The sequence below is a fragment of the Rousettus aegyptiacus genome, unplaced genomic scaffold (assembly GCF_014176215.1).
Source record: "Rousettus aegyptiacus isolate mRouAeg1 unplaced genomic scaffold, mRouAeg1.p scaffold_m13_p_9, whole genome shotgun sequence".
Taxonomy (NCBI): domain Eukaryota; kingdom Metazoa; phylum Chordata; class Mammalia; order Chiroptera; family Pteropodidae; genus Rousettus; species Rousettus aegyptiacus.
The window spans coordinates 38,088,905-38,103,169 of NW_023416312.1; the positions used below are offsets into that span (position 1 = coordinate 38,088,905).

A 14,265-nucleotide genomic window follows, 5' to 3' on the forward strand; every position below is an offset into this window, starting at 1 on the left:
CCATTTCTTATTTCCTCGATAAGGGCAGTTTCAATTATTTGTACTCCCTTCAGTAAGTCATGTATCTTAAACACTAGATATTTTGAGAGAACATTGGATCCTCCCCCTTTTCTTGATAACATATTCAAGGCAGCCTTACTACAGCTGCATTTTCTTTATACTCTCTGTCAAAGACTTTCCCCCCATTTTTAACCATAAAATAATAATAAAAAAAACAGCATTAGAGGGATTTTGAAAATAGGAACAAAATGAACTAGAATCCACAAAATTTAAGAGAACTTTTTGCACTTTTGCATATTTCCTTCAAATATGTCCATATGTATATGTATTTAAAGAGTTGTTATCATCATGCCATATCATTTTGTGTCCTGCTCTTTAATGTTACATCATAAACACTTTTCCATGTTTCTAGGTAATCTTCCCATTCATTATTTTTAGTGGCTTTGTAATATTTTGTTAAGATAAATGTACCAGAATATAGTTATAATCTAGCATTAGCTTTAAAGAAAAACAGTTGACAAAACACTCTAGTGTCCTGTCGTCCTCTGGGCATTTCTCCTAATATATAGCTTAATGTTCCTTTGTTACATCACACATAGCATAATAGAAAACAGTGTCCTTGACAATGGCAATGAATAGTACATTTGGGGAATTAGGCAGTTGCACTGACATCTCTATTTCTTCTTTCTTTTACAGAGCCCACTTTTTTTCTTCTCTTTCATTTCTGTCATGTTCCATACTGATGTCGAGATCTAGTATCCTTGCTGCACTTTGGAGATTTGATGATAATTTGTTTCTTGCCTGAGACCTTTCAAACGGAAATAGTGAACAAAAGTATTAAGTACTTCCAGCTCCTAAGGATGAATGAGGCATCCCTGACAGCTTCTTTTGTTTCCCAATGTGGTCACTCACTGATACCTACTATTTACCCCGATGTGACATGCTGATATGACATTGTTCCCAGTTTTTTTTTCAGTTATGCTCACAGGCTTACCTTAGGGAGAAAAAGTGGGAGCAGAGGTGAAGAAGTCTTTGCCTCCTTGCCTAATGTCAAGATGGAAAATTTCCTGCCAGTTGATATGCTCATTGCTTTCCCTGTTCCACTGTAGCAAAAATATTTCCAAAGGTGAAAGGATGATAAAGAGAAGGAGAGAGAGAGGGAAAGAAAGGAGAGAGACAGAGGCACGCCTTGGGAGTTAGATATTTGACAAGGAGGGGCCTATAGAAGTTTTTTGCCTCTCTATAAGTCAAGGAAAGCTTTATAAGGAGGCAGAATTTTGGAAACTAATTCAGTAAAGATAGTGGAGCTAAAAGGGTATTCTGGGAATAGAGTGCAACATTTTCCTGGTCAGGAATTGAACATGAATGAATGTAAAACATCTTGAGCATGCCAGTCAATGAGGGCAGCAGCTGTTAGTTAAATAAATGTCACCATGGGCACAGACTATCAGTTTTCAGACTGTTTAAAGATACTTACTAATTAACAGCTGAATTGGAGTGTGAAAGAGGTAAATGAAGTGAGATTTTGGTAGGGATTAGTAAAGGACATTGAAGCCAGCGATGAGGATCTTCCTGGAGTATGCTTAGATGACCTAATTGTAAGCTGTGTTAGGAGAGACAAAGTAGAGGTAGAGATAGAACCAGAAGTGGTAAGTCAGTCACTACAATGCTCCTCATTAACGACACAGCACTTAAGAAAGGTGTTATGAAAATTGCATTTAGCTTTCAGATGAAGGCGAGCGACCATAATTCATTCTCACCAAGAAAATTTTCACATGCTAATGATTTGTAATGAGGACAGTGACCATTAGTTAAAAATCTACACCAGTAGATTCAAAATGGAAGACTATGGCTTTTTTTTTATTTTATCTTACAGTGTACCCTGAATCTGATTGTGTTATCTCAGTGCTCTCTTATTAAACCAAGAATCTTTTATTGATTCTTGCATTTTATCAATGGCTAGCTGTATTATTTTATCTGTTTATTCACAAATGGGTCCTGAATACTTACTCTGTTAAAAACACATGCCTGGACACTTGTGGGCTTGTTGGCTGAGCTCATCCAAATGATCTCTCTTGGCCAGCTACCTTAGATGGCTAAGATATTGCTTTAAAGAATGGTTTGGTTTTGTCAATTTCTGTTTCCTTTTGGGAAGTTTTTCTGATGGGACCTCTGTTGCCATATTGTTGTCAATAGTATAAAGATCTTTTAAATTGATCCTATAAGAAATAGAACTTGAGATATATGAATAGATCCAGCTAAAGCAATAACTACTAAAATGAGTGAAAGTATTTGTGCTTAACCAGTTTTGAGAGTTCCCTATGTCTTTTGGGGTTCTTGTCATAGAGAATGATGGAGAACGCTCCATACTCTGGAGTCTTTGTACTCTGAAGACCTTTGCTTGACATCCATCTTTCTTAATTACTCACTGGTGGAGTGGCTTCCTTCTTTAAATCTCAACTTTCTCATATGAAAAAAACGTGAAAATGATTCTTTTCTATCTACTTCACAGAACTAAAATGAGACTCCCAAGTGCTTAGTGAGTGGTAAAGCCCTCAAGGAATCAGGGATATCCTCAGCCTGAGCTTTTTTCTTTGTCTGTAGGGCTACCTAAAGCAATGCCGGAAGAGAAGGGACATGTTCAGTGATGAACAACTGAAGGTGATCTTTGGGAACATTGAAGACATCTACAGATTTCAGATGGGCTTCGTGAGAGACCTGGAGAAACAGTACAACAATGACGACCCCCACCTCAGCGAGATAGGACCCTGCTTCCTGGAGCACGTAAGTTTCTTCCCCTTTGTGGGGAGGTTTTTGAGAGAGGTTAGGAAGCAATGGAAGGAGTATCTGAGCTGTCTGGTCCTGCTCAGCTGCATTGTCCTGTGGTAGGGTATGGATTCCTCTCTGACTCTGATAGTGACACCTTTGCCAGCGTATGAGGACTCTTAGGAAGGCACTGTGATTTGGCCTAAGACTCTTTCTTTCTTTACCTTTCTGTTCCATTTTATCTATTGTTCCAGATAGTTACCAGTAGGATTTTTCTTCAACTTCTCTTTCCCATTCCTGTTGGGTTAGTTTCCATGGGACCCACTATTTTCGGAAAGACTCTGAAATTATTCACTGCATGGAGAATCCAGGAATCTGAGAAATAGGAGTGACCATGGTCAGCATGAAAGTAGGCCCCTTAGTCCCCCATTTAGGGGAGAGCACTAGGATAGGGGAAGTGACATGTGTAGGAAAAGAGATCATATGAGGAAGGAGCACTAAGAACTAGGAAAGTGAAGATTTGAGTTCTGTGTCCGTAATGACTGTCTGGGTATCTTTGGGTAAGTCCCTCCTTTGGGCCTCTTCATCAGGAATATAAGAATGTTTCACTCTAAACCCCTGTGGTTCTCTAACATCTTTTGATTCTCATTCACAGGTGACCTAATTGTTTTTGATAACTCTAATCCCCTTTGTATAGAGTATTTGTTTTTAAAGAGATAATATGTGCACATGATACAAAATGCAAATGGCACACAAAAGTGTGCAGCTAAAAGTAAGTCTTATTGCAAATTTCTCCTGCTTTGCTTATTGGAATGTGTGTTGGAGAAGATATCCCTAAGACTATCCCTATGTTTAATGGTTTGCTAGAAGGACTCACAGGACTCAGCATATAGTCATACTCATGGTTATGATTTATTACAGCTAAAAGATACAAACCAAAATCAGCACAAGGAAAAGCCACATTTGTTAAGTTTGGAGGAAACCAGGCACAAGTTTCTAAGAGTCTTCTCTCAGTGAAGTCATACAGGTTTGCACTTAATTCCCCTTGCAATGAGTTGTGAAAATACATGTGAAATATCTACCAGAAAAACTCATTAGGGACCCAGTGTCCAAAATTTTAGGTGAGGAGGGGGGAGCTGGTCATGTAGGCACCCTCTGCCTAGCATGTACCCCGATTCTAGACTCTAGGAAGGAAAGGAGGTTTCAGTATAAGCCACATTGTTTGTGCAAACAGTTTAGGTACAGTGAGCCACCCTTGTCAGGGAATGGTAAGAACCTTCTTGAGGTACAAGTTCCAAGATGCCAGTTAGTGGTCATCATTTCAAGCAGGTCTTTCTAAGGATAGCAGTCATAGGCCTGATATGTTAACTCTTTTCTGCACAGTATTTAAACTAGTTCAGCCATTCCAGAAAGCACCTTTGAAGTATTTGTCAAAGTTAAGCATGTGTATGACCTAGTGGTTTCATTCCTGAGGATGTATCCTAGAGTTCTTACAGAGGTCTATGAGGGAGCATTTGCAAGACTGTTCATTACATGGCAGTGTTATGTGTAGTGGAGTGCAATTAGAAGCAATTTAGGTATTTATAACCAAGGGATGGATATGAAACAGACAGATGATGCCTACTTTAGGGTACTATGTAGCAAGAAACAAATATATCAACCTTATAGCAATGTGTATAGATGTCATAAACATAGTGTTGAGTGGGGTAAGTAGAATATAGAATAGTGGTTCTCAGTTGAAGCCTGCTCTGTGCAGCATAGGGTGTTTAACAGCATTTCTGGTCTCTATCCAATGGATGTCCAGTAGTAGCTATCCCTACCCCAATTGTGACAAAAAAAATGTCTCTAGACATTGTCAAATGTCACCTGGGAGACAAAAAGGACCACTGATCTATTGAAAGAATAACATGCTCTTACCACTTAATCTTTTCATGTGAATTTGGAATTAGAATTTTCATATGTTAAATGAACGCTGCATTGCTAGGATAAACCCTACCTAATCATGGTGTATAATCCTTCATGTAGTACTTTGTTTTGAAAAAAATTGGATTGTTTACTCTTTTATTAATCAGCTCTAGGATTTCATTTTTATCAGCTTTTATTAAGGTATAATTACATACAAAATTCACCAATTTTGAGTGTATAATTTGACGGGCTTTAGCGGATATATGTAATTGTGCACCTATCATCATAATCAAGATATAGAACATTTCTGTCATTTCGTCAAGCACTCTCATTTTCCCTTTGTAGTCATTCTCTGCTCCAACCCTTGGCCCTTGGCAAATACTGATCTATTTTCTGTTACTGTAATTTTACTTTTTCTATAATGTCATATAAATGGAATCATATAGTAGTAACCTTTTGTGTTTAGTTTTTTTCACTTAACATGGATTATACCTTTGATATTTATCCATGTTGAATGAATCAGTAGTTGGTTCTTTTTATTGCTTAGTAATAATCCATTGTTTGGATATACTACCGATTCACCAGTTCATTCCACAACTCTTGGGGTGTTTACTAGGTTGTTCACATCTGTGGGATTACTAGGTTGCATGGTAAATGTTTAACTTTATAAGATACTGACAAAGATACTGTTTTCCAAAGTTGCTACACCATTTTGCATTCTCACTTCTAATATATAAGAATTTCAGTTGTTTCACATGGATGCCAGGATGTGGTATTAGTATTTTTTTATTTTAGCCATTCTAATAGATGTTTAGTGATATTTTATTGTGGTTTTAATTTGTATTGGCCTAATGGCTAATGATGTTGAGCATTTTTTCATGTACTTATTTTCCATCTGTATAAAATCTTTGTGAGGTGTCTGTTCATGTCTTTTGCTCACCACTTTTAAGTAGATTATTTTCTTATTGTCTAGTTTTAGGAGTTCTTTATTCTGTTTACAAGTCCTTGGTCAGATTTATTTTTTCCCAGTCTGTGTCTTAGCCTTTCATTTTCGTAACAGTGTTTTTGAAAAGCATAACCTTTTAATTTTTTAAAATCCAATTCATTATTATTTTTTTAAGGTTCATGTTTTTGGGAGTCTTTTTAGAGAAATCTTTGCCTAACTCAAGGTCACAAAGAGTTCTCGTTTTTTCTAAATAGAAATTTCTTACATCTAGGCCTTTTTAAATTTGTTATATTTAGGTCTATGATCATTTTTTGAGGTAATTTTTATATATGGTGTAAAGTGAGGATCAAAGATAATTTGTCTTCTTATGGATATCCAGAGTTCCAGCACCATTTGTTGAAAAACTATTAATTCTCCCATTGAATTAATTATCTGGGCACCTTCGTCAAAAATCAATTGATCATAGAGTTCCAGTCAAGATGGCAGACTAAGTAAAAGCAAGATTCGCCTACTCTCAGGACCACATTAAAGTTATAACTAATTTATAAAATAATCAACGTGGAAAATCACCTGAACTCCAGCCGATCATAACACATATGTCTGACAATAAAAAGGAGCCACATCAAAACCGGTAGGAGGTGCAAAGATGTGAATCAGGCTGAGCCAGCACCCACGGATGGTGGTGGAACACTGGGAGGGAGAGTGTGGCTTCAGAGGTCCCCCATGAAGAAGAGAAGGCTCCTACCTTCATATGGGGGCGCTCCAGCCTAGGGTCCCAGCCCAGGAAAGAGGAGTTTCCAAAAAATCTAACTGTAAATATCGGTGGGGATTCTGGCCAACCGGGTGAGATGGAAGGTGACTGAAATCCCAGACACCACTTTAAAGGGCCCTAAGCACAGCCTCTCTCACTGAGGATCACACACTCTGGGTGCCAGTGGAGGCACGGGGCCTTGGGCAAGAGTCACATCGGGAATGACTGCATTAGGTGGCTCCAGAATGAGGGCTGGACAGGCAGCCACTTTTGTGCCTTAGTTGGGCACCCAAACAGGACAGTCTACAGATGGGTGCTAGCTTGCCTATGCTGAACCCTCCACCCTCATGGCCAATTTTTAAGCTGCACTGGCCTGGGGAGATCAGCCTGCCCTACCCGATCCACGGATTTCCTGGAACGGCTTGTCCCCAGGAAGTTTCCTTTTCCCTGCCCCTTTCCAAGGCCAAATATTCAGTGCAGGTAGCAGACCTCATCCAGTACTGTGAGCTCATTTCAGGTAAAACAGTTTCAGGTAGATATCACTGCTGCCAACACGTGCTTGAGTTGATTGTGGAGATCTGTGTGCCAGTCCATCAGCAGCTGGTCTTGCTGTGATCTGTGACTTTTTCGGGGGTATACGGATACAAAAATTATAGCAAGACTGAGGCTGTAATGGCCTCATGGCCCCCGTCTCCCTGAGATTCATCCCCAACCAATCCACGTAATGCCCACGGCCTGTTGACAGGCAGCCACCCTCTCCCTGCCATTCGCTGGGGCTCAGCATTTTGCACAGGCAACAGACTTTAGCTAGAGCAGTGCATGCATTTCAGGGAAATCAGTTGTGGGCAGACCACTGCTATCTTCATGAGCTGCAATATCACTTGGGGGGATTGCAGGGATCTGTAGGACTGCCTTATACAGCAGCTGGTCTTATTGTGATCTGTGACTACTATGGGAATGCACGGACACAGAAGTTGCAGCAAAACTGAGGTTGCATTGGCCTGACAGCCTTTGTCTCTCTGAGATCTAGCCCCACCCGATCCACAAAGTACCAGCGACCTGTTGACAGGCAGCTGTACCCACACTGCCCCTTTTCACATTTGTACATTCTGCACAGGCAGCAGACCTTGGCTAGAAACAGTGTGCAGATTTTGGAGAAATCAGTGGCAGGCAGATCACTGCTGCCAGCATGAGATACAGTACTGCTTGGGCAGATTACAGTGGTTTGTGGACAAATTCCAGATGTCACTGGGTCTTGCAGTGATATGTGACTTTTGTGGGAAACCACAGTCCCAGAACTGGCAGAAATCTGGTGTTGTGTAGGCTTGACAGCCCTGTGCCTCACTGAGATACTGCCTCACCTAACCCACAAATTACCTGTTGCAAGCCTGTTCCCAGGGAACCCAGTCTCATTCTCTGATTTCCTTGGAACAAGCATTCAATGGCAAACAACATTCAGTTTGTGGGGGCTATGCAAAGCCCATACATCCTGGGAGAAACTTTTGGTGGCGGGCCACAAACTCCTGTGCATGAGCTTCAGTAATTCTCAGACAGATCTTGGGTGTTTGCATGCCTGAAGAGGGCAGCGATTGGCCTCACTGTGATCTGAAATTTTCACAGGAAGCCAAAAAGACACCAGTGGCATGTAAGCTGACACTGCAGTGGCAGGGGAAAATCTCAATAAATCCAGGTGACTCCCTGGGACCCCAAACCACACAACATGCATAGCACTCAATGATTCTTCCAGTAACGGAGTATTATGGACAACTGACAGGCAGCCTCAGTACTTAAGAAGCATTGGTCCTTTTGTTAAACTACTCTAGACCTGGTACTGTGGGTAACTAGACCACAGCTTACAGCATTATCTTTTCCACTTACATATAGATCTAGCATAGGCAGCGATCATCTGCAGATTATGCTGTAGCTGTCACCAATCAGAGGCAGTTGCTGACCTTGGCCTACTGGGGACTTCCTCCCAAGGGGACACAAAACCAAAACACCTGGAGGCTGGCACTAAACCACAACAGAGCAACATCTCACTAGCCCCATAAGTGGTACAAAGGATGGTCTCAGCAAGTACACAAGCCTGCTAGGGTAAATCCCACTCAGTAGGGTCAGCCCTCACATAGGAACTCGTACCTTGTGGGTGTAGCCAATTCTCACAGTTAGTCAGCCCAAGCATTAATTCCATCCACTGATGTACTAACACCAATAAAGGCTTAGCTACAACAGAAAATCACACACAACACATACAAAGATCCCATCCAGAGCCCATGGCACAAGTGATAAGTGAGAGTGTGCCACTGGGCCACACAGGACACTTTCCACATAAGGCCATCTGGCCAAGGTTGAGATATGAAACAAATCTTAACAGAGAAATGAACATAGAGAGGCAAATAAAATGATAAAACAAAGAAACATGCCACGAATGAAACAACAGGTGAAACTCCAGAAAATAAGCTAAATGAAATGGAGGCAAGCAACCTATCAGAGGCAGAGTTCAAAATAATTATTATAAAGATTCTCACTGAAATTAGAGAGAGAATGGATGAGCTCAATGAGAACCTCAACAAAGAGATAGTAAGCATAAAAAGGACATAGAAACAATAAAAAAGAACCAGACAGAAATGAATAATATAATAACTGAAAGAAGAATGCACTAGAATTCAATAATAGATTGGATGAATCAGAAAATTCAGCCAACTTGAAGACAAGGTAGCAGAAAACACCCAATCAGAACAGCAAAAAGAAAAAAAGAGTTTAAAAAATAAGGATAGTTTAAGAAAATTCTGGGACAATGTGAAACGTAACAATATCCTTATCATAGGAGTACAAGAAGGAGAAGAGAGAGAGCAAGGAACTGAGACTCTATTTAACAAAGTAATGAAAGAAAACTTCCCTAACCTGGCAAAGGAATTAGACATACAAGTACAAGAAACACAAAGAGTCCCAAACATGAAGAATTCAAACAGATTCACACCAAGATGCATTATAATTAAAATGCAAAAGGTCAAAAACAAAGAGAAAATCTTAAAAGTAGCAAGAAAGAGAGCTGAAAAAAAATGGCATAGATGATAGAGGCTCTGTTCATCCCTCTGGCGACCAAATCAAACTTGCGACAGAAACAAGAAGCAAATAGCAAGGAATAATCACCTGAAATCTAGATGAAAAAGCTATACAACTAGGGAGAAATCCAATAAATCACCCTGCAATGGGCAGAAGGTAGGATGGGGCAAGGATGCGAGGCTGCCTGGTCTCAAGCGGCTGAGTGGGACGGAGGCTGCAGCAGTGGCAGAGACAGATGCCTCTTAAAGAAGCTGTGCCTGTGAGTGGATTTTCCCGATGATGTATCTGCTCACTGTGAGCACCAGTGCCAATTTTGCTGCTTGCAGGGGACACCAGGGACTTACAGGGAGAATTCATCGGAGTGAGGGCTCAGGCGAGACTCAACTCTGTTCAGAAGTGCTGGCAGTATCCATTGTTCCTTGTCAAGCCCTCTCCAAATCCCGTGTGCGGACACAGCACTGCCATAGCCCTGACATCATCAAACTGGATAACAGGGGTCGCTCTGCCCAGAGAGTTCCCTGAAACTCCACCTCCTCAACTCATGGCCCCACCCAAGCCACATCTATGTGTAGTCTCCACAAGTCAAGTGCTCCTTGCTGTGCAGCATCTAGAGTCACATTGGAGGCAGCTGGCTTCTGTTTCTGGTGTGGTCTTTTGAAGCAACTAGAAGCACAACATCTGTGGATTGCTTGCTGAATCTTAAAAGGTGGCTCCAGAGGGACAGAGGCTGGGGATAAATTTGGCCTGCAGCTGAACCTCTCTCAGGACTATGCTGCTGGATACCTACTTCACAAATCCACACTAATAAGACCAGGAGGCTTAGAAGATTTTTTTAGTACATAGAAGCAGATATGGAAAGGCAGCCAAAATGGAAAGACAAAGAAACAGAAAGCATATGAGAAAACAGAACAGAGATTCAGGAATAATGGAGTCAAGTAATCTAACAGATGCAGAGTTCAAAACACTGGTTATAAAGATGTTCAATGAACTTTTGGGAAGGGTAGATGAATTCAGTGAGAATGTCAACAAAGAGATAAAAAAACACACAAATGGAAATGAAATTATAAAAGGGAACCAGTCTGAAATGAGGAACACATTATCTGATATGAGAAGCATACAAAATAGAATAAACAAAGGAATAAACAAGGTGAATAAAGAAGAGGATCGAATGACCTATCTAGAGGATGGGAAAACCAAAGACATTCAATTGGAATGGCAAGAAACAAGGTGCTAAGACTATGAAAATAATTTAAGGAGCATATGGGACACTAGTAAAGGTCAAAATATCCATCTGATCAGCATACCTGAAGGAAAACAAGATGTTGAATATCTATTTGAAGAAATAATGATGGAAAACGTCCCTAACCTAGTGAATGAAATGGACCTAAAACCTCGAGATGCTCAGAGATCCAAAAACCAGGGATCCAAAGAGGCCCACACCAAGACACATCATAATTAAACTGTCAAAGGTTAAATAAAAATAAATAATCTTAAAAGCAGCAAGATAAAAGCAGATAGTTACTTATAAGGGATCACCCATAAGACTGGCAGCTGATTTCTCAAAAGAAACTATGCAAGACAGAAGGGCTTGGCACAAAATATTCGATGTGATGAAGACCTAAGATCTACAACCAAGAATACTTCATCCAGCAAAGCTATCACTTAGAGTTGAAGGACAGATAAAGAGCTTCCCAGACAGGAATAAGCTAAATGAATTTATCACCACCAATCCAGTATTACAGGAAATGTTGGAGGGACTTCTTTAAGAAGAAAAATTACGTATCAAAAACAGGAATAAAGAATGGTAACAACTATATGCCTATCAATAAGTACCTCAAATGGAAAAGAATTATGTGCTCCGACTAAAAGATAGAGTGGACAAATAGATAAGAAAAGAAGACCCCTACATATGCTGCCTACAAGAGACTCACTTCAGACTAAAAGACACACACAGACTAAAGGGAAGGGGATGGAAAAAGATATTGCTTTGATGGGCTTAGAAGGTATTTAAGTCAGACAGAGAAATATAAACACTATATGATTTCACTTATATGTGGAATCTAAGGAATAAAAAGAACAAACTAATCAAAAACAGACTCACAAATATAAGACAATTTGATGATGGACAGAGGGGGGGGGGGCGGTTGGGGGCCTGGGAGAATGGGATGAAGAGTTAAAGAAGTACAAATTAGTAGCTGATGGATGGTCACGAGCATGGCATAGGGAATGCAGATAGCATTAGTATTTTGGCTAGGTGGGGGCTTAGGGCAGGGAGGGAGCAATTGAGGGAATCATTTTATGAACTATATAGATGTCAAACCAATATACTGTATATTTGAAACTAATTATACATATATGTATATATATGTGTGTGTGTATATATATTATATATATATAATATATATATTTTAATTAAGAATGTAGCAAGAGAGAGGCAGCTAGTTACTTACAAGAGTACTGCCATAAAAATGTCTGCTGAGTTTTCAACAGAAACTTTGCAGGCCAGAAGGGACTGAAAATAAATATTCAAAGTTATGAAAAACAAGAATCTACAATCACTAATATTCTATACAACAAGGCTTTCAATTAAAATTAAAGGTGAAATAGCTTTCTTGACAGGGAAAAGCTTAAGGTATTCATCACCAACAAGCCAGTGTTGTAAGAAATGTTAAAGGGACTTCTGTAATAAAAAGAAGTGGAGGGTAAATAAAAACAAATAATAAAATGGCAATAACTGTGTACCTATCAATAATCACTTTAAATGGAATGGATTAAATGTGCCAATCGAAAGACATAGGGTGGCTGAATGGATAAAAAGAAAACAAGACCTATGCAACTTCTGTCTAAAAGAGACCCACTTCAGATCAAATGACACACACACTGAAAGTAAAGGGATGGAAAAACATATGTTGCACAAATGGAATGGAGAAAATAAAAAGCCGAGGTAGCGATACTTATGTCAGACAAAATAGACTTTATAAAAATACTATAATAAGAGACAGAAAAGGAAATTATGTTATGATAAAGAGATCAATAAATTAAGAGGACATAATCCTAGTAAACATATATGCACCCAACATAGGAACACCTATATATATAAAGCAGTTATTGACTGACATAAAAGAAGAGACCAACAGTAATACCCTCATAGTAGAGGACTTTAACACCCCATTGACACCAACACACAGATCTTCCAGACAGAAAATCAACAAGGAAAAAATAGGCTTAAATGACACAATAGACCAGATGGATTTAGTAGATATTTTCAAAGGATTTCACCCTAAAGCAGCAAAATATACATTTTCCTCAAGTGCACCTAGAACATTTTCTAGGGTAGATCATATGTTAGGATACAAAATAATTCTTAGTAAAGTTAAGAAGATTAAAATCATATGAACTGTCTTCTCTATTCAGAATGTTATTAAACTCTAAAAAGCAACTAAAAGAGGAAAACTGGAAAATATGCAAACACATGGAGGCTAAATAACATGCTACTAAACAATGAATAAGTTAATGGATGAAATCAAGAGGAAATCAAAAGATACTTAGAGGCAAATAAAAATGAAAATGTGACTCAAAATCTATGGGACATAGCAAAAACAATTCTAAGAGAGAGATTCATAGCAATACAGGCCTACCTCAAGAAACAAGAAAAAGCTTAAATGAACAATCTAACCATATATTTAAAAGAACTGGGAAAAGAACAGCAAACAAAGCCCTAAGTGAATAGAAGTAAGGAAATAATAAAGATCAAAGTAGAAATAAATGAAATAGAGTCTAGATAGACAAAAGATTAATAAAACCAAGAGCTGGTTTTTGAAAGAATAAACAAAATTAATAAACCCTCCACTAGTCTCAAGAAAAAAAGAGGATCCAAACAAATTCAGAAACAAAAGAGAAGTAACCGTGGACTTCACAGAAATACAAATGATCTTAAGAAAATATTACAAGCAATTATATACCAACAAATTGGACAATATGGAAGAAATGGATATATTCCTAGAAACATACAATCTCCCAAGACTGAGTCAAGAAGAAACAGAAAATCAGAACTCACCAATTACCACCAATGGAATTGAATCAGTAATAAAAAAGAAAAAGAAAAAGAAAAACTCCTTAAAAAGAAAAGTTGTGGACCAGATGGCTTCATAGGCAAATTTAACCAGTTATTCTAAGAAAACTTAACACCTGTTCTTCTCAAAATATTCCAAAAAATTTAAGAAATGAGAAGGCTCCCTAATTCTTTTTATGAGGCTACCATTACCTTGATTCCAAAAGCAAAGACAATAAAAAAAAACTATAGGCTGATATCCTTGATGAACATTGATGCAAAAATCTTCAACAAATTAACAAACTAAATTAAGCAATACATTAAAAATATCATATACCATGATAAATTTGTATTTATTCCTGGGATGCAAGGTTGGTACAATATCTGCAAATCAATTAATGTGTTATACCACATTTACAAATTGAAAGATAAAAATTATACTATTATATCAATAGATGCAAAAGAGCCTTTGTAAATTTTCAGCATCCATTTATAATAAAAACTCTCAGCAAAGTGGGAATATGGGACCATACCTCAACATAATAAAGGCTATATATGATAAACCTACAGCTAACATCATACTCAATAGGAAAAGGTTAAAAGCAATTTCCTTAAGATCAGGAACAAGACTTTCTCCACTTCTGTTCAACATTGTATTGGAATTCCTAGCTACAGCAATCAGACAAGATAAAGGCACAAGGTGTACAGTTCAGAATGGAAGAAGTAAAATTGTTATTATTTGCAGATGACATGATACTATATAGAGATAACCCTAAAGAT

At 38.7% G+C, this 14,265-nt stretch overlaps 1 protein-coding gene across 10 annotated transcripts in view; it reads left to right on the forward strand.

Moving 5' to 3' along the window:
• ARHGEF9 (Cdc42 guanine nucleotide exchange factor 9) overlaps positions 1–14,265 on the forward strand; it is a 171,189-nt gene that overhangs the window by 104,712 nt on the left and 52,212 nt on the right. For all 10 annotated transcript variants that reach the window (XM_036226739.1, XM_016122604.1, XM_016122607.1 and 7 more), the window contains one exon: positions 2,605–2,784. In XM_036226739.1, the coding sequence (XP_036082632.1) occupies positions 2,605–2,784 (180 nt within the window). The remainder of the gene's footprint in view (positions 1–2,604; positions 2,785–14,265) is intronic.